The sequence below is a fragment of the Pinus tabuliformis genome, chromosome 8, assembly GCF_031772625.1.
Source record: "Pinus tabuliformis cultivar Carrire ecotype Pingquan chromosome 8, CPIR1, whole genome shotgun sequence".
NCBI lineage: Eukaryota > Viridiplantae > Streptophyta > Pinopsida > Pinales > Pinaceae > Pinus > Pinus tabuliformis.
The window spans coordinates 1,207,243,944-1,207,271,100 of record NC_142294.1 but is presented as its reverse complement, the minus strand read 5'-3'; the positions used below and the strand labels follow the sequence as shown (position 1 = coordinate 1,207,271,100).

The 27,157-nt window shown below is 39.8% G+C and overlaps 1 protein-coding gene across 1 annotated transcript in view; it reads right to left on the bottom strand.

The window, feature by feature from the left end:
* The window catches only part of LOC149239699 (vacuolar protein sorting-associated protein 26B), a 227,820-nt gene that overhangs the window by 53,359 nt on the left and 147,304 nt on the right, over positions 1-27,157 (bottom strand). The window contains exon 8 of the mRNA XM_089373493.1: positions 14,183-14,294. Coding sequence (XP_089229619.1) covers positions 14,183-14,294 — 112 coding nt within the window. The remainder of the gene's footprint in view (positions 1-14,182; positions 14,295-27,157) is intronic.

The following is a 27,157-nucleotide window of genomic DNA, read 5'->3' as shown; positions in this document are numbered from 1 at the left end:
ATTTCTTCGTTGGCACTGCGTCAACCCTGCATCACCTTCTCTGCCTTCTACGTCAGCTCTCTCCGTTGTTCTGGCAGTTTCAGTTGTTCAGATAGTTCTGGACTCTGCGTGACAAGCAACGTTTCTGCATCAGCTTCCCGACTATTGCGTCAGCTCTCCCCACTGTTCTGATAGTTCCCGGCAATTCCCAGCAGTTTCGGTTGTTCCGACAGTTCTAGATTCTGCGTGACAGGCATCTTTTCTGCGTCAGCTCTCCCGGCTACTGTGCTGCTTCTCTGCAAGCTCTCTCCACTTCTCTATCAGTATTCTCCAGAAAGTCCTCCTTCTAGATTCTCATTGCCCCTCAACAACAAGATCTCCCCAATCGATTTCCCTCCTGAGAACTTCTCACCTAAGAAAATCGAATTCTTCAATCTCTGTGTGTTTCCAAATGAACCTCAAGCCTCCATTTTATACTTTTCCTGTTGAGTCTTCAACAGTCGAGATTAAGTCTCTAATCAATGGCTAAGATTAAAACATGATTTGATCTGTCTTCTAAATCATTCTCACCCATATTTTGATGAATACCCATTAATATTTTCATTTCCCTAAGTTTAGACTTTGGAACCCCATTAAAAATATTAATTATTTTAATAAAATACAATCCTAGTGGAATTTCACCAAACGGTTTTTGGGTTCTTTAGATATCATGTGCCTTAGCCTCTCTACCAATTTTCAAGTCTAGAGCACTTCCGATGCTACCAAGAACTAACACTAGTAAAGGTAGAGGTGGGGGAAGTGTGAAATAGCTCTTAATGTTCATCCTCTTTCTACCTTTACCTTAGGCTTTATTTTGAGACCTAATTCCAACAAAGGAAGGAACATAATGGAAGGGGCAAGAAGATTGGTGGAAAGGATATAGGAGTCTTGAAGCTCAAGATCATCAAACCCACTTGCACCTCTCCTAGACATAGCTTCTGCAAGCTCCTCCTTCCTTGCAAATTTTTATTGTATAGCCTTTTTCCTAGCCTTTTCCTCCTCAAACTTCTAAAACTTTGCAATGTATTCTGCCCTAATAGCCCCTATCACCTCATCTAATACTTGGCCTCATATAACAGCCAAGTGTTGTTTCAACCTAAAAATATTCATCCTTCCCCCCACCCCCCCACCTTTTCATTCAATGCCCACAATATTTGCATAACGTTTTGCCTTCTACAATGTCACATTGAACATATGCATCATCTTTGGCTTTTGGCGCCATGGTGGATGAAGAAATTTCAGATTTAAAGGGAAAAAGATCTGCAAATAGAAAACAAAAATGTAACTAATTAAAATGCAAAACTTATGATAAATTTAAAGAAAAAAATGAGACATATTTGGCGTATAAAGAGGAGTTGTTTTTTTACATAAAAAGTGCAAAAAAAAAATAAAAACAAGGAGAGCAATCAAAATTTTTAAAGAGAGAAAAAATACATGGGAATGAAAACTAGCTAAAAAGCTTTTGTTGAAAAATGTGAACTCCACGAGACAAAATCAAACTAGCTACAGGATAACAAAAACCTCCAAACTTTTTGTTGTTGTAGAACTCTCTAAGCTCTCTTATGCTCACAAAAACTTGAAATGAGAAGTGTGAGGCAAATAAGAGCTCAAGCCTGCTTTTATAAGTTTCGAAGGCTGAATAGTGGAGAGAAATTGCCCATGGTTTCCTTAGAAACCACCCAAAACCCCAATTGGTGGGCCCACACCACTTCTTTGTTGCACTTTAGCTAATTGGGCCAGTGTACCCAAGTGGTGGGCTTTGGGCACATATTTGTGGGCTAAAGACCCAAAAGATATTATTCTTAATTCTAATTATTGATGTGGAGGCATCTTAATGATGTAGGAGTCCCTAAGACAATGATTAGAGAGGCTCTAAATATAAGTGACCTAAGTGGAGGTCAAACACATCAAGTGCAACTCATATTATGTGAAGACAAGAGCCTAAGAAGACCACAGATCCTGAAGAAGCCGAGTTGGAGTGAATGAAGAAGGACGAGTACACCTTTTCTCGTGTTCTAGCACAAGTCGAACTAAGGAGGGTTGGTCAAACTTGTTTGTGGAATGGTTCTGGGCATATGATTTTGGAATATCTTTGTGAACAGGCCGAGTTTAATTCTATTGCATTAAGGTAGGTCAAGATCCTTGTTTTTTTACACACTAGGGTTATGAGGCTAGTGGAGGTGCTAGAGTGAGGGCTCGGTTCCTACAAGGGCATGTGCACGAGTTAAGGACTGGGACGTGAGGTATAAGCAAAGTTTAGAGGATTGGAGTGGCCGCAGGTTAGCGCACATCCTGAGGTAGTTGCAGGAGCCCTAAGAGGGTCGAGAAGCCTCTAAAATTTGTATGCACAGAACCAAGGATCTTCATTGAAGAAGGTATGAGGCATTGTTTTCTATGTTGATGACTGCAAAGCGGATAATGTATTGAGGTTTGTTTAACAAGGAGGGTCATGAGGCAAGTGGAGGTGCTAGAGTGAGGGCCCTATTCCTTCAAGGGCATGCGCACGAGTTAAGGGTTGGGACGTGAGGTCTAAGCAGAGTTTAGAGGATTGAAGTGGTCGCAGGTTAGGGCGCATCCTGAGGTCGTTGCAGGAACCCTAAGAGGGTCGAGAAGCCTCTGAAATTTGAATGCACGGAAACAAGGGTCTTCATGACTGAGTAGAGGCATTGAAGAAGGTATGAGCCATTGTTTTCTAAGTTGATGATTGCAGAGTTGATAATGTATTGACGTTTTTTCAACAAGGAGGGTTTGAACAGTGTGTTTTGTGCCCTACATACAATCATCTTGATGAAGCAATATGGTTGTGAGTGCGAGTGTATATTAGGCATAATGAACAGTAATATTGTAGGAGACAAATCACTGTGAGTAGACCTCGTGTTGTAGCCTATGTATAGTCACCTTGGAGTAAGCAAAGGGACTATGTTGCAAAAGTATTAGTGCCTATTTACAGTGTATTTGAAGTGGCAAACCATTGTTAGAGGGCAGATTTGTTGAGCCTAAGAACAATGACCTTGGAGGAGCATTGTCAATGTGTGAAGGCAAATTGTTGGAGCTGAAGTGTGCAAGGGTTTTTGGAGGAGAAAAACTCTTGTGAGCAGTAGAAGGCAGAGGTATTGAGGAAGCAGTGTTCTCTGTAGGTATAGGTCGCAAAGGCCCTGCCAGGTGTTCAAGACAAGTGGACTAAAAGGGCTTGTGTAAGCGCTTCTTCAGCAAGTAAGTCAAGTTTGTTCTTGTTCTTGGGCAGATTGAGAGTCATAAGTTGTTGATCTCAAGCCCTAGTTTTCCTTGTATTAGCGTTAATTGTAAGGGCCATGATCCCTGGTACGAGAGCCCTATGTTTGTTGTATTAAAACAAGCAAGTTTAGGATTGCAAAAATATTGTGTACTTTATTGGTTCACTACTATTACATTTCCGTTGTGCAAAGTGCTAGTGAGTTGTGGTATTTCAGTGTGTTTGTGATCGTGTTTTATACATATTCCTGATTATGAAGTGCTAAGGAAAAATATGCATAACAATGTTAGGGCCAAGTGCTTTTCGTCAGAGTGCCCAATGGTCCTCCTCCAAGGTAGATCCACTACCCATGCAAACAACACACATAAGATAACTACCTCCTCAAGTAGTTGCTACTATAGCCCCAAGTCCAAGGTCAAATAACCACCCATGGATCTCTCCAGATGTAATCAACCAAAATCTCTAAGACACAACTAAGGGGCTAAGGTATCACCATGTACCCACATCACATGAAGACACCCCTAGAAGGGTATAAATACTTTCAAAGCAACCCAAAAGCTAACACGATATTGAAAATGCCTATATAACAATGATCCAAGTTCAAACCCATTAGGCATGCTTCACTCCTCGTGTTCATATGGACCTATTCATATTCCAAGTGAACTAGGCCAAGTGAAAGTCCTAGCTAAGTTTTCACAAGTCCTAGTGGAATTTTGATAACACAAATGCCCCATAGATGTAGTTGCTTATATACGCATCCTAAGTTTGACAGTGCACTCTCTTGTTAATGTAGGAGAGAATATTCAATTTTTTCCTATGGTGAAGCATGTAGGCTAGCCTATCAATGTCGTCCTCCCGCAACTCCATGTAGAACTTTGCATAAAGGGCATCTTGTGTTTGGGCCATCAGGGTGGGACCTAACCAAGTGATCTAGATGCATTGTTTGTAAATATATTCTTGAATGATCCTGTTCAACTCCTACTTCAATAATAGTTTGCCAAGGGAATCCAACAAGTCTCTAAATAGGGAAAGTTTATCCATCGAGATCCCTATAAATTGTAATAAGCGCATAACCCCAATGAATCTATAATAGAATCATCAAGTGGGGTAAATCAAGGTAATGGCCTATAAGGAATAGTACGCAAGGCAAGGTTACCAATCTTTATTGGTGGTTGAATTAGTAAAGCTCCAAACCCAATGTAGTGAAACTAGTCCAAAAATGGCCTAAACCCTAAACAATGTGTTAGGAACAATCCTCTTGTATCTGATAATACAACATAGCATGAGAATTTGAACCCTCTCAATCCTAGCCCAACCATTCTCAACCAATCAAGTCCCCAAATCTCAAAGTTGTTCAAAACTATGGATTTGATAATGCTTTCCAAAAAAATCCAAATTAGATAGAATGCCCTAAAATTGGCGTTGAAAACATTGTTGCTCAAGAAGGGCTATAGAACCATAGCGATATTGATCTAAGGCTAGAGAGTCTATCACAAGCTAAAATCAAGGCCTTGAAAATTAAGAAAAAAAATTAGTTGTAAGTTGTGATGATCTAGGATTCTAGATGTCCTCATCGTAAAAGTAGAAGTACTAATTTCATAGGAAATTCTTCGAGTTATTGAAGATCATAATCTTGGTTTTCTAAAGGTTGATAATAAACTATCAAAGGTCACAATTTATATAAGGCATCCAACTATATCTGAATACCCTTCAAGGCAAATGCTAAGAGGATGACATCATTCATGAAGATCAAGATCAAGATCAAGACATGGTGAAGGAGGCAACAATCCTTAAGCAGGATATGTTCCTTCAAAAGTATTCCAGCTCACTGGCATATATTCTGAACAATGTCAATATGAGAGGACATGGTGCATCTAATAGTCCATCCATTGTGTGAAGGAAACCAATAATATAGTTATAAAGACACATAATAGTAGAGGAGAATCTCTAAAATGATAATGTCACTAAGTCTCTAGAACATGGCCTCCCTCAACACCAAAGTCAAACACATTTCAAAAGTAGACAAAGTAGTAGCAAACATTTGAAGAGCAGTTCTTTGCCTCATCAATGATGGCCCAAAAGGTGAGGATATGATCAATAGTCTAGTACCAAGGTTGATAGCCTAGCTAACCCTTGGCTCGCAGAAATCTCTCACGAAGTACCTCTAATAAAACCCAATGGAGGTCAACAGCATACACCTTGGGTAATATGTGACCTACAATGATCAGTTGGTTATTCATATTAGCACTAGAGCTTTATTTGTAAATTGTGTGGATTGTATAGTCAAAACAAACTAGTGTGAACCTTACACAAACAACAATGTTAAATAGATCACCAATATAGTAAGCCAATGAATCAATACCATGTTTGAAACATTATACCTAAAAACCCTCATTGTTTGTTCTATGAGTATTCATCTCCCAAATCCCTTATTGTTTATACAACCCCTAGATATTGTGACAGGAAGATGGGGGTAGGTGACAAGGACTTGGGGCTACCCAAGAACATTATAAAGGAAATCATCAAGATTAAAAGGTAGACAAGAAAGTTGGAGGAAGATTTTGCACCAAAATTTTTTGAGAGAGTGGCAAAGGATAGCACGCAATTCTCGTCTCCTTTGAAAGATCAAAAGGTGTTTGTTCTGATACAGTAAATAATATTAGGATTTTTGAAACCAATGGTACACTAGGGGATCATAGAAGAACATGTGACAACAATATCTAAGGTAAAATTTACATTCATCATCGTACCATCAGTGCATAGGGTTGTTGAATTCAGACTCCGAGGAATGGGTGGGGAATTTAATCATATGGGAATAGTGAATAGGCCAACTCAACTGATGAGATGCAAGAAAGGAGGGAAGTAGAGTAGAGTAGGCATCAGAATACGAATTGCCAAACCAAATGATGGTCCAAGGAACCTCAAGCGGGACACTAAATGGGAAGGGAGAGGATTTCAACAGATGGAAATAGAGAGAAGGGCATGGACTATAAAAGGGATCTGAGAGATGTTAGTTTATGGTAGCATCAGACAGGTGTTTTAGGATCAGATGATGCTAAGAGGCTAAGGAACACGAGATCTCCAAAACCTAAAAAAGGTTTTACAAGATAAGCTTAGTAAACACCTTAATTAAATTAATTTACTACAAGTAAAAATATTTCGTAAGTCTATCTTAGGAAAAGTGGTAAATTAAAGTTAATTAATTAAGGATGTTTGAGATTGCTCTAGAGACTTTTATTGATGAAGTTTAATTGATCTTAGTCATTGATGGAGATTTAATCATGGTCGTTGAAGACTCAACGAGAGATTAGAAGAGCAGCTCGAATGGATGGAGAGAGACATATCGAGAATCAGTTGCATTGAGGCATATCGAGCTACCCAATTTGCATATTCAACAAGGGTACAGTTCAAGCTAGAGGGAGAGCATCAGAGAGAAGGAGCAGGAGTCTCGAGACTTTCCCAGAGATTTTCCAGTGCCAAAGAGGCAAGAAAAGGCAGTCTGAAATTCATATGTAGGGAGGTCGTACAAGCAGTGTGAATTGCCAAAAACCCCAGTGCGAGTTGCCGCAAGAGCCACAGATCAACAGCTAGAGGTCGGATCTAGTTCTGGAAGGCAAAGCGAGTGGTTTCCAGTGACAGAGGCAGGCAAGACAACTCAGTTAAAGCTAGTTTCCAGGCAGTGCGAGTTATCCAGAGCCAAAAGCGTGAGTTCCAAGTTGCATTGTGGGGTTCGAGCAAGCTAGAGGAGGCTGAGTTTATTAGCAGAGGATATCTTGGATCTCCAGATTATTTGGCCAATGTATTTCTGGAGGATTGCCAGTTCAGCATCCAGATTGTAATATTTCTCAAATTGCTGCATAATAAAATAAACCCTCATTTGTTGCACCAATTTTCCCTTTAGGGTTTTTCCATGGATGTTTAGTCCAAAATAAAGGTGTCAAATTTTTATGTGTGTACATTTGTTTCTCAGTTCATGAGTATATATATTGTAGCATATTTTTTATTGTGAAGAATTCATCAGTGATTTATTCATTATTTAACATAAACAAATAAATTGCTAATCAATTAGAAGAATAAACTCCAGTTGATGAATTCAAGGAAATTTCACAAGGGATTGAGAAATAACAAATATATGAAAGCAATCTTTGGTTGGCTACGGCATTGTTGATGACACTAGTTAAGATATCTTTTGTATTTGAACTTCATAAAGGCAAATAATGAATGCAATGTACAAGAAACATTTTGTTGGGATGGTGAATCTCCCTATACCCTTGGCTTTGCATCTTTTCCATGCTTTGGAATAGTAAGCTAGCCAAACGTTGAATTCACAAGCCATGAATTCATGCATGGTATCTTAAACTTTACATTTAATGGCACTCTCTTCTTTCTCATCAACATGTACCCCCTTAAATTCGCACAATAATAATCTCTTGCATCTCACACTACTCCTTATATGTTGATGTTTGTAGCTTGGGCAAGTGCTTTTGCATTGGCCTAAGTGTATAGGCCTGTAGAAGTCGCCTAAGATCTCCTTAGAACACTTGCTCTAGTGTAAGAAAGTTGCATTTGTAACTTAGCCTAAGTTAGACTTAGGAAAAAGCATATAAATGTTATGTTGGCTTATAAAGTTAAAGTAAACCTAGAAAAAGTAAAGTAAATTACTTTAGTGAATATGTTTTAATTTCAACCCTTGATCTCAAGTGAGGCAAGAACTTGTCCTGGTCGAGATTTAGCTCAATGTAAAGCTATAAAAGCAAGGCTAGGGAGAGGGAGAAGACACCATATAGCAGCACAAGATTGCAAAAGGCTTCTCAGTGACTGTGTTGGGTCTGAGAAGGGGCAGCAAGGAGATCCAAATCACACAAGGAGGGCTTGATAAACAAGATCAGATCCAGTATCATATGCAATTCCTCAATTGGGCTATTTTCCCAGGAAAGTAGCCCAAGTAAGTTTAGAACTTAACGAAAAACTCAAATTGGGCAAAATTTGTGTCATTTATGCCACGAGATTGGTAAATTTGCCTTCGCTAAATTTAATATTGTTAATAGCCTAGATGGAGCTTTTATTCAATAGTTGTCCATCGACAAGTACACTTAGTTGCATGGGCATCGGTTGACAAGTAGGCATTTGACAATCTGTGTGTGAAGGTTTGTTAAAATTTGCAACTAGGGCCAAATTCCACTACCTAACAGCTCATTTGATGGAGATGATTATTATATTGGAATTCCCCTTTTTGAAAGGACCAAAATCGACCTAAAGATCATCAAATTTGGACAAGCAAAAATGTGTTTTTGAATTTATGCCCACACATGTGCACATTGTCACGGTCGGGCACATCTTCATGTAGGCTCATGAAGCGCAAGAGACATGTCACTTCACCCTCAATGATTTGTATAAATAAGAGAGACCTCCAACCTCATTTGGCAGCTCACTCACTCACACATCCTTCTCTCTCCTCATCTGATTGGTTTGTACAACTTATTGGGCATCTCTTTTCCTCACACGTGTGGCAGCAGAAGGACGAATTGCAGGGCCGAAATGACAGACTGTTGCAGGTTTGACCAACGTCGACCGAGGGTTGTTTGACCTCCTTTGATTGTGGTTTTTGTACCATAATTTCATTTTTGGCAAGCCGCATCTATTGGCTCAAGAACCGACGTATTTTGTTGCTTTTAACCGCTAAGCAATCGTAGGGTTGACCATAAACCTAATCACAGAGTTAACCGCATAGTTTGACCAAGTTTGACCATTGTTTTCATGACTATTTTGGGCTGACTTTGACCACTTCAGAAGGCTGAGTTTTACTGCTTTTGACGAGCTCCATAGAGGGCTATTTGTTGTTGCGTCGACAATCGTTGACTTTTTAGTTAGGGCAGAATTTGACTGATGTTGACTGCAGATTTGGCAAGGTTGTTTTAACTCTGATTTGGCAAGTCAATTTTGACTTTTGTACTCTCTCTCTCTCTCTCTCTCTCTGTTGAATATTTGATATAATAATAAGAAGAATTGATCAAAGGGTTTTCCCCATATTGGGGTTTTTCACTAGCATCCGCCAAATCTAGCGTCCCCTTGTCTTGCCTTGTATTCCGCATTTATGTTTGATGCTAAGTTGCAGGAAACATTGGAGAAGGGTCCGTTTCCGACCGGAAATGAAACGGAAAAGAGGAAACTCGTACCGTACGACCTGGAAACGTGTTTCCGACTGTACTGGCCCATTTCTCGAGGAGGAAACGTGGCCAGTGAGGCCGGAAACGCGTTTCCAGGTCGTACGACGGAGTTTCCTCTTCTAAATTGACATTTTCTTGTATTTTTTATTTACTTTTTTTCTTCTAATTTTTTATTGGGCAACTAAAATATCTTTTGGATGCCTCTCAAGCTATAAAAAAGAAGATTTTTTTGAGTGGGGCAGCCTAATGTTCAAGCCTATGGCCCTAGTGTTGATACGCAATTCATGGTAATGTTAAATTCTTAAAGTAAAAGTGACATCCTCCTTTATTTTTCATTTTCATGGTAATGTTAAATTCTTAAAGTAAAATGATTGCAATGTTTCCATTGGATTTTGTCATGTACTAGGGTATGGAACTTGTATTTAATCAAGAGAACCAAGCCCTCTATGCAAGGGAGACTCCCAATAATCAAGAGCACGTAGGATACTAGGGTATGGAACTTGTATTTAATCAAGAGCACTAAGGTCCTTCGACTATGTAGGAGGAGACTCCCAATCAAGCATGAGACAAGAAATTAGAAATTTCTCGTGGCTGATTTTGGATATTGCTATTTTCATTATGTGATCATTCATGAGTAAATGTGATGTAAATTTAGAGGCTTATAGTTTATGCATTGACAATTTAATCATAATGTAATGAATTAGAATGCATCATATATGCTTTATGATTGCACATATTTCTTAAATGTCCTTATATATATATATATATATATATATATATATATATGTGTTTCCCCGTTTCCAAAATTTGGTGGGGTCATGTTTCGTACCCGTGCCAGTTTCGGAAACTCGTACCCATTTCCCCGTTTCGTGCAACTTAGGTTTGATGTTTTTTCATCAGTTACTGTCATATGATAATGGTTAATGTGATTGCTAATGGATTAATGGAATTAATAATGGGCTACTGGATTAATGAAGTAACTAACCTAAACAAAGAACATGTTAACACAAAAATTAACATGGGATCAGAGCTAGGTGAGGACAAGCCCAAGCAGGAGTAAATGAGAAAGAAATCACTAAGAGAAGTTTGTTGACAAGTCTCCATGATCTCTGTGGTCTCTCCTTTGCCATTTTGTGGGCCTATTCACTGAAGAAACATAGTCTTGATCAATAGCATATGGAGAATTTCTGAGGTGTGAATTGTATGATATGGACTGTGATTTCAGTCCTGGTTAGGGTCTATTTGAGACACAAGATCAGCCTTTGTCTGAGACTATTTCAGCCCTAGAACAGAAGCAAGTTCATGAAGGATTTCTTCGATGAATTATTCGTCTGTTGCAGATGCTCAAAGATCTCTGTGGCTGAGTATTGAAGACCACATTTGACCTCCTTTCTGTGCCACACAAAGAAGAAAAAAAAAATAGACTTCTTCACTGAGTTTTTATGACAAGCTGAGCCAAGTTTCTTTGTAAAAGTCTGTTGAAATTCTGAGACAATTTTGAAAAACTTTTGATGGCACATCTGTGGGACAGCTCAAGCCTTCTGAGGTGGTTTCTTGTATTTTTTGTGGTTAATCTCTGTGGCTCATCAGGTTCAGATTTCGGCCCCTCTCTGAGGCTAGTCCTGAAGCATTTATGAAACAATTTTCCACTGTCTTCATGGCTGGGTATTGTAAAGAACATTGTTGACAGAATGTGGATATTGTGCTACTAATTGAGGCTAAACTTGTCAGGTTACAAGTGTGTTAATTTATCGTTGATGTGACTTATTACATTGTTGCTAAAGAGAATGACAATGGGGTTTGAGCAGAAAACCTTGTGTTAGGTACCCTAATCCAATGAGTACTCCTGAGGCCATTCTCGGCTTGTTTGAGGCTCAGATTAGCATTTTCTTGTATTTTTTGTGGTTAATCTCTTCAGCTCATCAGGTTCAGATTTCAGCCCTTCTCCCTGAGGCTAGTCCTAAAGCATTTATGAAACAATTTTCCAATGCCTTCATGGCTGGGTATTGTAAAGAACATTGTTGACAGAATGTGGATATTGTCCTACTAACTGAGGCTAAACTTGTCAGGTTACAAGTGTGTTAATTTATCGTTGATGTGACTTATTACATTGTTGCTAAAGAGAATGACAATGGGGTTTGAGCAGAAAACCTTGTGTTAGGTACCCAATCCAAGGAGTACTCCTGAGGCCATTCTCAGCTTGTTTGAGGCTCAAATTAGCATTTTCTTGAAGCCCTACAGAGTGGCACAAGTTCAGCTGAGTTATTAAGGTCTCCTGGCTCCTTCAGAACTTGTATTGATGACTGTCCAAGCTCCTTTCTTGACAAATTCTGTGGAATAATTTTGGAGTGACGTAACTACATATCAAGGTCTGGGGGTTTGACTTAGGAACTTGTATGTTCTAAGGCATTCACATTTGGCACATCTGAAGGCAGGACAGTTCTATTGTTGGGAAACAGGCTATTGAGGAAAACAGCAAACACTCCTATTGACAAATAAACAACACACTACTCAAGGTATGACTTATTGATATTTGCTAGGGCTTGATGCGATTAAAGTGGATGCTGCTACAGGGGTTGATATTACTTCTGATCAATGTTTTGTCAGTAAAGAGTATTGTGTGAGCAAAAGGTATGGTTTGGTGTGCTAAGATGATAAGTGTGTTGGTAAGGCCAAAGTCTCTGTTATAGCTATTACACATATTTGGCCAAGTGTTCATTATTGCTACTATAACAAAGAGATGTATATATGATGATGTTGCTAAGTAGTGTTAAGGATTGTACTTAGAAATCAGACTGGCTTGAACTGTGTGATGGCAGAGCAGGGTTTGCTTGGATGAGGATGTTGCTTGTTGAGTACAAAGGACAGACGCCACTGAGCTAGGAGAGGCTGACGCAGTCCAGATTGGGCAGACGCTGGGGTTTCAGGGGTAGATTGGTGCTGAGTAGCTGCCGGAAGGATTATCCGGGGTTTCAGCCAGTAGATTTGTTTGAAACGGAGAAGTATTACTGCTAAGGAAATTCTCTGTTGGGTAGGCCAGTTTCGGCACCCAGAGTGTACTCTGATATTGCTTAATAATAAAACCCTCATATAGTTGCACCATTTTTCCCACATTGGGTTTTTCCGGGAACATTAGTCCAAAAATAATGGTGTCATGTGGTGTGTTTGTTCTTGTTTCTTTTAGTTGCTGATCTGTAATATGTTGAGCATGCACTAGTGTTTATTTTCAGTATTTACATTGTAAATAACTTGTTAAAGAAAATAACAAGTAGGTGGGAATAGATCAGATAAAGTGCATGGAGGGTTTCTAACTAAGTAAATTTAGAAACTTCAACACTAGCAAACCAATACAAACAGAGAAAAATTAGAGCTTCTCATCATTTTTCATGACCCTAATTGCAACACAATTTTAATTCTCAAACAGATGAATCAATCCCTATACATTTCAATGATGTGTTGTCGGATATATGAAAGGTGCTACAAATGTGGAATGTGAAATAATGAATGAAATACAAACCAGGAAGTTTATAATAAAAACATAAAAATATACATAAGTATAACCATAAATAATCAGCGACAAGTCATAAACACCATTTCGACGCTAGCATCAATCATCTCATATTATGATTCACCTTCAAGCTTAGGGGAAATGAGAAAAAAAGGAAAAATGCAGAGAATATAAAATGGGGGCGTGGGCTGTATATATGGTAATTGTTTCCAAGATCCTAGCTACCCACTGCTGAATTATTTTCTAACTTACATCAAGACAGATATGGCAAACACAATTTTAATTCTGAAACAGATGAATCAATCCCCAATGATGTGTTGTCAGAAATATGAAAGGTGCAACAAATGCGAAACATGAAATAATGAATGAAATGCAAACCAGGAAGTTTCCAATAAAAACATAAAAATATACATGATTATAACCATAAATAATCTGCGACAAGTCATAAACACCATTTGGATGCTAGCATCAATAATCTCATATTATGATTCACCTTCAAGTTTAAGGGAAATGAAAAAAAAAATGGAATGCAGAGAATATAAAATGGGGGGTGGGCTGCATATATGGTAAATTAGTTTCCAAGAGCCTAGCTAAACACTGCTGAATTATTTTCTAATTTACATCGAGACAGATATAGCAAACATTTAGAAAACATTGCAGACAATATTGCCGAGATACCCATAGAGGTAATATTTATAGTATTTACTGCAAAAACTGTCCGAGAAAATTTTCAGCTTCTCAAAACTAACAAGTAGACTTTATCTTCAATCTGGTTAAAATGCTAATCTATGTTACACCTATGGAGGATATGATATTAATGTTTCTGCAAATATGGAGCAGGATCTACTTGGGAAGATATATTTCCAGCTCACCAGAAACATTAATATGGCATATTGTCCATAAAAATCATTTTAAAAAAACATGTAAAAAGGAAAAGAGAGAGATGTAGAGCACCGATACCCTAATTTTTGCTCATAAAATAATCCCTTTCAGAGTTCCGACATCCTAAAACACACAAATATGATATTTTCACGGCAGTCTGCATTTCTGATGAGAGCAATTTGTAGTGAAATATATTTAGAGATCTAAATTTATATGTTTACAGAATATAAGTGTATTTGTGTCGTTTCCCCGTATCCTCATCTTGTCTTTTCAAAAAATATGGTAGATTCAGATCTGAACCCAGATCCATTTCCATGCAACTTTGAAACTATACAAAAGTCACACAAAAGGGTGGAAAAGACAATTGTAACATACCTTAGCCTCACATTTACACCATTGTATGACTCATATGGCATCTCAACTGTGGAGAACTCGAATGGATAGGTCTTACGATCATGAAGCTCACCAGGTACATCTAGCTCCCGAACTGTAAGACCAAACTTATATCAGCTTCAAACAAGAACTAGCTAAGTTTGACAGAAGATGGAACGATAACATTAAAAGGTAGTATGGCAACATGTGCAAAGAAAACACAGCTCAGTGTTCTAAAAAACACAAGAAAGCAAAAAATAGTGGCATTTAAGATTTTGCATTGAGTGAAGTGTATTTAATGTCCCAAAGTGAATTCAAAGTGGCCAATGATTGGTATCTTTGAATGTGTAGGAAAAAAGTTCCAAGTCTTATGGGCAATGACACATACTGCAGAGGATACTTGTCTGCTAAGAATTATGAGACATTTATAAGAAGGTTAAATTATTATGATAACATTGTGAAGTATGTTGATTTATGTACTTGCGAAAGGTCTTCCTCTAGCTTTGTGTGTTAGCATAGAGAAGAATTTCAATGTTGTACGAAGAGGGTGTTGTTAACTTGTTACCGCTCAAACTAGCAGGGGTCCTAGGAGGGGATCCTATAGAGCGACTACTAAGTAAAGTGGCAACAATGGAGCGATAGCCCACTGTCACCTCAACAAAAGCTCCCTGCCTTTTATGGATTTTCACCAATGGGAGGAGACCCGGTATAAGAGGAATCACAAGGATAAATAGCTCAATGATGGGATGAGGAGTGATTCCTAAAGCCTATTCACAAGAGAGACTCAATCAAATGGCTTACATGCTTCAGAAGCAAGGTGGTAGGCTCTCTAGGAAGGGCTAAGGGGATACTTAAGCCTAGGTTTGGAGAATTTCCCTTGAAAAGATGTATTCCAGACCTAAAGATCCCCGAGGAGAAATCGCTTCTATGCAATCCTTGTACAATTTGAATTACAAAGTTACGGACCACCAAGAACCCAAGTGGACCCCAACTCGGTCAAGGGTGTGGAGTTGATCAACAATGGAGAGGCTTGACCAAGTTAGGTAGGAGAATAGGATCAAAGGCCCAATTTTCTTTTGAAATTCAAATGCAATAATCCAAATGACGACACTAACCCAAAGCAACCTAAGGAGAAGAATGATCCTTGAGCTAGGGCTTGCGATATCTCGAGATTCCACCATCAAATCGAGCTCAAACTTGGAGGAACCCTAGAGAAGACCCCAATACAATTATGGACAAATTTTCGAGGGCTTTTGATGGCTACAAAGGATTTCTCTTTATGCCCTAGGAGAACTTTGGGGGGTTAGGCCTAGAATTGGAAGAGATGAAGAAAAAAGAGGTCATTTTGACCACTAAAGGAATGTGAGGATCAGTGTCTTGCTTCTTGGGCTTAATGGAGTAAAGATACACCTAGATCGAATATTTTCTCATGCTAAGGAGCCCTAATTTACCTTCATTGGCCTTTCCAAGTGTAGCATCTAGGTTATTGGGGATTTATACTTCAAATTTGCAAAGGAGATGAAGCTTTCAAGGCTTTTTGACCTAATAGGTGCCTTGAGGAACATTCACCCACTCCCTCAAAGAGAAACACATGCATTAAATCAATTATTCAAGGTTTCAAAAAGAATTTTGCATTATTTAACCCACACAAGAATAATGATGACAATACCATGCATTAGACAAGTAAGATAACAATAATAGCATTAAAATTCACTTATATGAGAAAGAGAGTATATCCATTCATCAACTTCGCATTAGAAAAGAAGCTCCAAAGACAATAGCAAAAATCCAAACATCATAGTGCATCAAGAAACTCCAAAATTTCGTCCAAGAAAGTTAGTGTGAAAATATCTTAAGGGATACTAATCCAATCCAAGTGATGATAAGAGGAATGAATAAGCCTATACAATCCATAAGGGCGTTCGAATAGCCTAATTGGCCTAATAATTCCCCAAATAATAAAATAATATACAATAATAACATGACTTGGTGACAAGCCCACCAAGATAGCTCAATAATACAAAGACAAAGCCTCTCAAGAGGGCAAAATAGTAATCATAATGAGTCGTAGGGCCATTGAGAAGGCCTAGTGGAGTCCAAAGTGTGTCAATGTGAGAGAGAAGGCTCCAAACATAATGATCAAGGGGATGGCCCCTTGATATCCAAGCAAATCCAATGTGGTGCCCCAAATGGGTGTGGGGGCACAACAACAGCCTCATGGGTCTCCAAGTGGATCGATAATGCTTGTATACCATCTGCAAAGGCTGGAATGATGACATAAGCCCTCCCATTATCTCCTGTGGGGAGACACATCCTCATCTAGACCCTGGAACATCTGCCAAGTGTATGGTGCAAGTGTGAAGCCAGCTGGGCAAGGTGGTCCAAGTGCATCATCCTCATCCAAAAGGTGGAAAATGAGAAATCAACAAGTGGTGTTGAGGGATCCATGAAGTGGAATACTTCTCTCTGTTGTGGTGGAGGCCTATAAGTGCCAATGTGACCCTCTGGAGGGCTTGGACCCTGCATAGGGAAGACCAAGCCCCAAAAGAAGACCCACCTGCAATCATGCATAAGATCTAATACGTCTCCTCGCCTTCCAGTACAACAAATCATTAGAGTAATTCAATAAAAGAGCTTACAAATCATGGAAAACAAGTGGACACTTCATAATGGCATGCCCTTCCATGGTGGTCCTTGGCATGTACAGGTGTCTCCAAGCTCAATAAAAAAGTTAACCAAGGACTCTATTAGGTGGTCTCAGCCTTCAAAGGGGGTGACATGTCCATGGTACATCCATCAAGTGGTAGGTGGCATGTGATATAATGATGGAATAGAACGGGGGACCAATGTCACATGGTTCGGGTTCGGGTTCGAGTTCGACAATGATTAAGTTCGATTCGAATTTGAATTTTATGATAAGGTTCGAACGAGGTTCGCCATTAAATTCGAGTATGTATATATATTTCCTAAATTTAAAATATAACCCAATATAATATTTATACATTAAATTTTTAATGCTTATATTATATAAATGAAATTGCCTCGTCCCCGCACATATATATAAAACATAAAATTTTATTAAATTTAATATATAACTCATTATAATATTAAAATATTATGTTTAATATATATGAAACAATATATAACAAATTATTTATAAAATTATCTTTCTATAAGATATTAAATTTAAAAGCAATTAAATTAAGTTAAATTTAATAAATAATTTATTATAATATTGATATATTATTTTTTTTAAATATATAAAACAAATATGTATCTACAACAAATTATAATACTACACTAATGTGATTCAAATTAAAAAGAAAAAGAAAAAAATCGTTAAAGCTTATTCCCTAACCTACCGAAGCGTCATTCCTCTGTGTAACCTATCAAAGTGTTATTCTTCTCTATGCGAGTGCAACTCCATCGATGGTTTCTTAGCATATATTATATGTAAAATCATTGGCTCTCGGATGTGTGATGGCCCTCATATAGCATACAGTTATCTTTGTGCACATTTTCATCGTGATGGTAAAATTTGAATATAAATTACCTTATGGAATGTCACAAAAACCATTGTCTGTGCGCTTAATGACCCTAACAAAGTTACCCTTCATCTACACACTTGACGACTCAAATCAAGTTAGTGGGGCAACTTGAATATAAACAATCGATAGGAACTTCAAAATTAAAATATGGCAAATGACAGACCTAGTACCGTAAAATAACGCAAACAAAAAAGAGATCTTGAACCAAACATGATTGAACCTCATGCGAATTTGAAAATATTTTCGAGGTTCACCGAATTTCGAACCTAAAGGTTCAAATTCAGCGAACCCTGTGACATAGCGGGGGACCAAGGGTAAGGCTCCAAGCCACATGCCATGGTACAAGGGTAGCTATAATAGGGGAAGCTCACACTTGGGTGCATGAATGTAGGAGGGAGAAATCGTGGTACATGAGTTACCCCAGCCTTTATTTTTCCACCCTTCTTCATATGCCTTTTGCCTTTAATTGATTTTTATTCATAACTGCTCGAGGCTCCAAGGGATGAGAGCATGATGTGTAGGGTATAGCAGTGGATACCCCCTTAAGGTGGGGTAGTTCATCACCCACCAGGGTTTGGGACAATCATGGGTCCCTTAATGATGAAGGGGACTCATATAGGGCCCATAAGAACCGAGGTGATGGCCATAGATAAGGGGTAGAGCTCATGCTTGGCCAAAATTTGTATGTCCTGGCCATCTTTTGCATTTTGTGGTACATTTCCTATTGAGATTGGCCAAATTATGTCTTTTTCCTTTTCTTTTAGCTGCATCAACTTCAAGGGCATTGTTCCAGGCCTGACCCAAGGTATCGACAAGGGGAGGGTGAGGTTAACTCCTTGTGGACCCAGTGGACAAATGTGGACCCAAAAGAGAAAAAAGATGAATGGGGTTGTAATGAGCGAAGGGGAGTAATGTATGTGGTATCTGGAAGCGAGACCACACAACCAAAATTGGGGTTTCCCATGTAGTGTCGTCCCTAAAGCTAGTAGCCAGTAAAGGAGATGCCACGGGACTAAGATGCAAGGTTATCTATCAAATTGGGCAGAGGAGACAAGAGTACAGACCTAACCCACTGTTTCTGCCGAATCCCCCCACTAATCCATGCCTAAAAGTATCCATGACAAGTAAACAAAAGTACCCAACTACACAATCAAAAGTCACACCTTCGGGTTTGGCAGGCCCACCTTCAACATATGATCATAACAAATGGGTGAGAGACCACATGGTTGACTCAGGTGGCAGAGAAACGGCCCACCGAGCTATCTAGTGGCTGCAAGGGGCTACTGGCTGTTGGTTGAGGACCGTCTAGGAGAAAATCTTCTCTTGTGGATGTCACCCACAAAGTGGTGGGTAACAGGTGCGTTATTTGGAATCGAAGTATCAGAAGTGCCATTTTCCAAAAATCCTCAAAAGTGAAGCGTCTTGACAACATTTATTATATATACATCCAAAATGACAAATTTGTTTCAGAATATATCAAAGCATGCATATTGTACACAAATCAAGATAGAAATGGCATCCATAGTACATTAATAATTAATTATTCGAGCATCAACCATCTAGAATCTAGAAACTTCTCCTGTCTAGCCTTTGCCTCTACCTCGATTCTCTAGGTATATTAATCAACATCGTCCAATTTTGATCAAACAACCTAATCCAAGCCTTAAAATATGGTAGAAAAAGCTTAACATGCCTGATCAATGATTTTGACTTGAGTGAAGGGTAAATTTTTTCTAAGGCCATGACAAAGGAGTTCAACAATCAACACCACCAACACTAAGGTACATATAGGGCTTGGTGCTCTTGATTAAATGCCAATCACATACCCTCATACATGATATAATCTAATGAAATGGCACAATCCCATTGATATTGAAATCCTTAAAACTGTTAAGTTTGCTGAATTTTGAATGGGATATGAAATTCTATTTTCTCCATAGGATGTCCAGTGAGGCTGGAACCACTCTCAAACATACTAAATCATTTCATGGTAATGTCAAATATTTGATCTCCTTTATCTTTCATTTTCATCCCTTTACTTTAAGAATTTAACATTACCATAAGGGAGCATCTAGGAAGCATGTAGAACGCATCAAAGGAGCACCTTGAGAGTGTTCGGGAAACATGGTTCCTCACATAGGAGTTCCAAAACTCCAAAAAAGAAATTAAAAAATAACTGCTTCGCAGAACCATGCGAGTAATTTTTGGAACCGCGCGAGAACTGTGCCAAAACCACAATTTGGCCTGCAGAACCACGAACGGAACCATCACAGTTATCACAAGTCCAGGCAACGCAATTTTTCGGGTGAAGCATGATTCTGAAATTTCAATTGGCAGTTCCTTCCATGGTTTGCCTACAGATCTGCACGGTTCGCAGTTTCGATTCTGATCCGTGGGCAAGGGGGATGGTTCCTGCAATGTTGAAGACTTTGATTTGCCTCTTTGGGTGTCTACATGCAAGGTGTAAGTGATTTTTTTATTTCTTTCGTAAGTTTAACTTGGAAAAGTTCAATAATTAATAATTGAGAACTACTAGGCCTAAGTCTAACGACAAGTAAGTTACTTTATTTAAGTGACTTAGATAATATCATCTAAATTGTTGGTCTCAAGTGATATTAGGATTTAATCCTAGCCATTTATCACATGGAAAATTAGGGTTAGGTATTTGGCCTAATGAAATCATTAAATAAGCCTAAGGATGAGTTGAAAGGCAATCTTTTGGGTTGAGCACTTGAGCAAAATATTTGCCCGAGAGGTTGGCTCGACTTGATAGAGAGAGGAGGAATTTAATAAGGGTCGAGTTGGAGAGAGAAGGATGTCGAGACAACAAGGAGGTGTTGATTTGGGGTAGCATCGGATGTGCTCTAGCCACGAAAATTAGTGGAGAGGCTAAGGCACATGACATCTCCAATACCCAAAAAGGGTTTGGGCAAATTTTAAACAGTTTGGGAGATATTAAAATAATTAATATTTTTAATGGAGTCCCTAAGTTTAAACTTAGGAAAAATAAAATATTAATGTGTATTAATATAAAATTGCGTTAGAATGGTCCAAAACTCATGGATCAAGCCAACTCTAATCTTAGCCGTTGATTAGGGACTTAATCCCGGTCGTTGATTTGTCAACGAGAAAAGTATAAGAGGAGGCTTGAGGGTCAATGGGAAAAGAGACTGAGGGAGACCAGTCAGTTCAATTTCTAGAGCAGGGTTAGCTGAGAAATTGAACCAATGGTCTAGAGAGTAGTCAGGAGGCAACAAGTATGGAACAGAGAGACGGGAGATTAGCACAGAGGCATAAAAGGCAGACGTAGGGCTAGAGGGAGCCACGCAGGGGCAGCAAAGACTGCGCAGAGCTAGCAAGGCCTGCATCATCGACGCAGAGGCTGTAGAAGTGACGCAAAAGGCCAGAGAGGTTGCATAGAGTCTCAACAGGCTGACACAGAGGGTTTCAAGTCACGCAGAGGTCAATAGGGCTGACGCTGGGTTCGAAAGAAGTGCTGGAAAATTTTTCTATTTGTGGGTAAGCCAATTTGGCACCCTATTGTACTAGAAAATTGCTGAATAATAAAATACTCCCTTACTGCACCGGTTTTCCCACATTGGGTTTTTCCGGAGACATTAGTCCAAAATAACCGTGTCAATGTGTTGATTCTTGTGCATATGTTTGTTTCTATATTACAATGTGATATCTGCAACAGTATTTATTTTAATGTTTATTGAAGTAATTTCATGAATACCTTATGGTGAAATAAGTAGGAAAAGTAAATTAGTCGCTGCAGTGATAGAATTTTCACATGGTATCAGAGCAAGTAATCAGAGATAGAAAGGGAAAATCAGTTATGGGTCGAGACCACGATGCAGAGGCATCCACCTCAGGGGACTCACGCAGATTTTCAGAAGATTGCACAAGAGAAAAAGACTTTGATTTCTCTATGTTGGCTTACAGGCTAGAAGAAGAAGTGGCGTGCATGACTAGTGTTGCATCATCAGAAGTATGGTATATAGACAGTGGAGCCTCGTGGCATATGACGGGAATCAGGGAGTGTTTCTCAGAATATTGAGAAGAGAAGATGAACTTTCATATCACCATGGGGAACAAGGCAAAGTGTACTCCAGTAGGGAAGGGTACCATAGTTTTTCAAACAGAATCAGGAGAGCAGTTCTGTGCCACAAATGTACCAGGATTGGGGATGAACTTACTTTCGGTGTCACAACTACAAGGCAAGGGTTATGACGTCTTCTTCATCAAGGGAAAGGTATACGTCAAACACCTAAGCTGGAAAAAGAAAGTGCAGATCAGGATCAAAAGTAATCGATTGTATAGATTACAACTAGAATCACCAATGGCACTAATAGGCAGTGATGGGGACAAGGACTTGAATGAACTATGGCACAGAAGGATGGGTCACTTGCACTATGGAGCTCTGAGAATTCTTAGAAGCATTGTAACAGGAGTTTTGGATCTAAGTACGGAACGAGATGATGTATGCAGGGGATGCGCTCTGGGAAAGTATGCCAAGGCAGCATTTCCTAGGAGCAAACACAGGGCCAAGAGTGTACTAGGATTGATACACTTAGACATCTGCAGACCTATGTCCGTCAAAGCTCTCAGTGGTGCCAAGTATTTCCTTACTTTCATTGGTGCCCACTAGAGGAAAACTTGGATTTATTTTCTGAAAACCAAGGATGAGGTTTTCTGTCGATTCAAGGATTTTAAGGCTCTGGTGGAGAATCTGATTGGGAAGAAAATAAAAGTTTTGCGCTCAGATAATGGTGGAGAGTATGTCGATAAGAACTTCACTGAGTATTGCGCTAAGGAATGCATCAGAAGAGAGTTGACAGCTCCCTACAATCCAGAGCAGAATGGGGTGGAAGAAAGGAAAAACAAGACTATTGTAGAAGCAGCTAGGGCCATGCTATATGATCAGGATATGCCAAAATTCCTGTGGGCGAAAGCATGCAACAGAGCTATCTACGTTCAGAACAGGACTCCTCATCGGGCATTGGGCAAGATTACTCCAGAGAAAGTCTTCACTAGGAAGACACCTGAAGTTGGTCATTTCAGGATATTTGGGAATTTAGCATATTTTCGCATACCCAAAGAAAAGAGGAAGAACCTGGATCAGACTGCAGAAAAGGGATATCTGGTGGGATACAGCGAGAACGCTAAGGCATACAGAATCTATCTTCCAGAGAGCATGAAGGTAGTAGTACGACGAGATGTAAAGTTAATGGAGGACAGAGCTTTCAAAAGATCTCGTGAAATGCCTTCCGAGGAGCAGTCGAAAGAGGATCCGTTGGTCATGCCCCTTCAACCAACAGAAGTGAAGAATACTTCCTCAGGACAGAAAGATTCTAAGGATGAGGAGGAGCGAACATAAGCACTCGCTGGCAGAGGAAGAACTAGCAGGGAACTTCGTTAGATTCTGCATGATGCAAAGAACTTCGTCGGTGAGCCAAGGAACAGTAAGAGGGAGCGAAAACAGCCAAACAGATATTAGGCGTTAGTAGCTCAGGATGGAGAGCCTGCCAGTTTCAAGGAGGCAGCTCAGCATCAGGTCTGGCTAGATGCGATGGTAGAGGAGTATAACTCCATAATGGTGAACAATGTCTGGGAGGGGTTGTCAAGGCCTCAAGACAGATCTGTGGTAGGTTCAAGATGGATCTACAAGATCAAATATGTTGTGGATGGCAGTGTTGAGAAATACAAGGAAAGGTTTGTGGCTAAGGGGTATGCTCAAAAAGAAGGGATTGACTATGAAGAAACCTTCACCCCGGTAGCCAGGTATACATCTATTAGGATCATGATATCTCTTGCAGCCCAGATGGGATGGGAGAACGATCAGATGGATGTCAAGACGGCATTTCTGAACGGAGTAATAGAAGAAGCATACATTGAACAACCGGAGGACTTTGAAACTCATGAGAAGAAGTCTCATGTATGCAGACTGAAGAAAGCCTTGTACGCATTGAAGCAGGCACCGAGAGCATGGTATGGTCGAATAGATGGCTACTTGCAGAAGATGGGGTTTGTCAAGAGTGTCGCAGATTCGAATCTCTACTATCTGGTCGTAGAGAACGAGCCACTTATCTTAGTATTATATGTGGGTGATCTCTTTCTGACAGGATCATCCAAACTCATTGAGGACTGTAAGAAGAATCTAGCCATAGAGTTCGATATGAAGGATTTGGGACGAACGCACTACTTCCTAGGGTTGGAAGTTTGGCAGCAGAAAGGAGAAATCTTACTTGGGCAAGGGAGGTATGCTACAGAAATCCTGAAAAGGTTCATGATGGGAGACTATCGACCTATGGCTACGCTAATGATCACCAACTGGAAGAAGATTGATGCATCAGAAGAGAAGGATGTCGAACCCACCCTATACCGGCAGCTCATAGGGTCCCCGATGTATCTGGTCAATACCAGGCCAGATATTTGCTATGCTGTCAACACCCTCAGTGAGTTCATGGTGGAACCAAAGAGGGCACATTGAGCAGCAGCCAAACACGTTCTCAAGTATTTACAGGGAACAGTTGATTATGGGCTCTTATACACCAAGGGGAAGGATATCAGGTTGAGTGGATTTACTGATGCAAATTGGGCAGGAATTTTAGTGGATCGGAAAAGTACCTCTGGGTACTGTTTCAACATTGGATCAGGAATGACCTCCTGGTGCAGTAGGAAACAGAAGTCCGTGGCTCTGAGCTCATCTGAAGCAAAATATATGGCAGCAAGCACAGCTTCATGTGAGGCCATATGGCTTATAAAACTGCTAGTGAACCTATTCAGAAGAAATATGGAGGCGACCAGGATCATGTGTGATAATCAGAGTTGCATCAAACACTCTGAGAATCCAGTGTTTCATGATAGGTCGAAGCATATTAATATCCGGTGTCACTTTGTCAGAGACTGTGTCCAACGAGGAGTTGTACAGTTCAGCTACACTCCTACAGGAGAACAAGTGGCAGATATCCTCACTAAGTCCCTTGGAAAGTCAAAATTTGACTACTTCAGGGAAAAGATGGGGATGGTAAAGAACCCCTTTCAGAAGTAGAAATGAGCGTGTTAGCAGCACGAATGAAGAGGGAGTTGCAATGTAGATGTAGTGTTGGGAGAAAGGACCAGCAGTAGCACAAATGCAGAGGGAGTTGCAATGCGGATGCAGTGTTGGGAGAAAGGACCAGCAGTAGCACGAATGTAGTGTTGCGAGAAAGGACCAACAGTAGCACGAATGCAGAGGGAGTTGTCTTACAGATGCAGCAGTGGTAGTAGCAGAGTCATGGGCAACAGTACAGGATGCAACAGTGTAGAGGATGTTGGGCAGCGAGGCTTAGCATCAGCACAGGGACCGAAGCCAGATGATCAGGGTGATACTCAGTGAGGAGTATTACTAGAGCACAATTCTCGCTAAGAGTGAGTGTTGATTTAGGGTAGCATCGGATGTGCTCTAGCCACGAAAATTGGTGGAGAGGCTAAGACACACGTGTTAAAATTGACAACTAGGGCAAAACTCCATGTGGGTCATCTTATTCATGGCTAATAATATTTTTATTAGATTCCTCTCGTCGAGGGGTGTAGGATTGATCTAAAGATCATCCGATTTCGATAAGTATTTATGGAGATATGAATTTATTTTGATTATGGAATAATTATCAAGCCGACCAGCAACTCATGTAGGCTCAGAAGCCCGATAGTCGCATCTATTCGATCGTCAACAGTTGTGTATAAATACAGGAGGTCTTTTCCTCATTTGGACTCACTCAACTCATCACATCTCTCTCTCCCTCCTGCGCAGAAAAGAGGCTCTTCTCCTACTACGCAAAAAGAGACTCTTCTCTCACACGTGTGGAAGGAAGGTGCAGAATTTAGGGTTGCAACTATAGATCAGAAGTTTGACCAGCGTTGACCATCAGACTCCCTCCTCAGAACTGCGCTATAGGTGAATCTGGATCTCCTCTGAAGGCCGCATTTTTTGGTGAAGGAATCAAGCTGATCCGACGGTCGGCTTGCAAGATATATTCTACCCTAGTTTGGCTGATCTAGGGTTTGCTGCTGCTGATGTAAATCAGATTTATGTACTATTTCTCTCTGCTGAATTATTGAAGATAAAGGAAGATTTGATCAAAGGGTTTCCCCACATTGGGGTTTGTCCCTAGCTAGCCGCCACATCTTGTGTCTCTTGTCTTGGCTTGTTTTCTGTCGATCGTTTAATGTTCTATCTGCACTTTACTTTATGTACATGTGATTGCTAATCTGTGGATAATAATAAGAAAGATAAGTAAACTGTTATAAGCATAGAACATACCATAACTTAACATGGTATCAGAGGTGAGATGAAGACAAAGCCCGAGCACGAGCAAGAGCAATCACCAAAGAGAAGATTGGCAAGGCTATGCTAAAAGAACTATGGGGTCCTCAACACTCTTTCCTGCCGAGGATAAGCTCCGTGAGAAAGCTAACTATCACGAATGGAAGATGTTTATTGATCTAACCTTAGAAGATCAAGGAGTGTTGGACCATGTGAGAGGCAATATTGTTGAGCCTCCATCAAATGCACCCGCTACTGCCAGGAACAAATGGAAAACCGGTGAAGTCAAAACAAAGAAGATCATCCAGGACTCTATCGACAAGCGCTTGGTGGCCTACATCTCCGACCTGAACACCTCCAAGGAAATCTACGATAGACTGGTGAGTTTATTTAAAGTTAATGATGCAAATCAAGTCTTCTTTCTTAGAAATAAGCTAAAGGAAATTAAGAAGGGCAAAGATGAGAGTATGCAAGCATACTTCTTAAGAATCACCGAGATCAAGAATGATCTCCTATCTATTGGGGAGATTATTACTGATAGGGAAATGGTACTCACGACTCTTGGAGGATTACCATCCAAGTGGTATATGTTCAGGACTACTCTTCTCAACAATAACATAATTCCTAGTTTCAAGGAATTAATGGCAAGATGCATTCAAGAAGAAACAAGGATAGAAGAGCAAGAAATGCCCACGCCTAAAGGTCCTCCTGCTGCCTTTTCTTCTCATGCTAAGAAAAGAAATGATTCCGGGACTAAATCAAAAAGAAAGGCTGGACCTAAGGGTGAAAGAAAAGAACGATGTTACATTTGCGATAAAGCAGGTCACTATGCAAGGGAATGCCTTGATAGAAGGGACTCACACCAGGACGATGATCAAAATCCCTCTCATGGCAATCAAAGGAATGGCAAATCTAATAGCAGAGGTACAAGGAGTGTTGGAAATCAAGGAAGAGGACAACCATTCAAGAAGGCTAGAAATTCCAAGTATGAATCTAACACTGTTGACAACAAGCAGGATGAATATTATCTACTAGCTGCTCTATCTACCTCTGCTCCTCCGGACTCGCTGGGAAATTGGCTTATTGATAGTGATGCCTCAAGGCACTTCACTAGTTACAAAG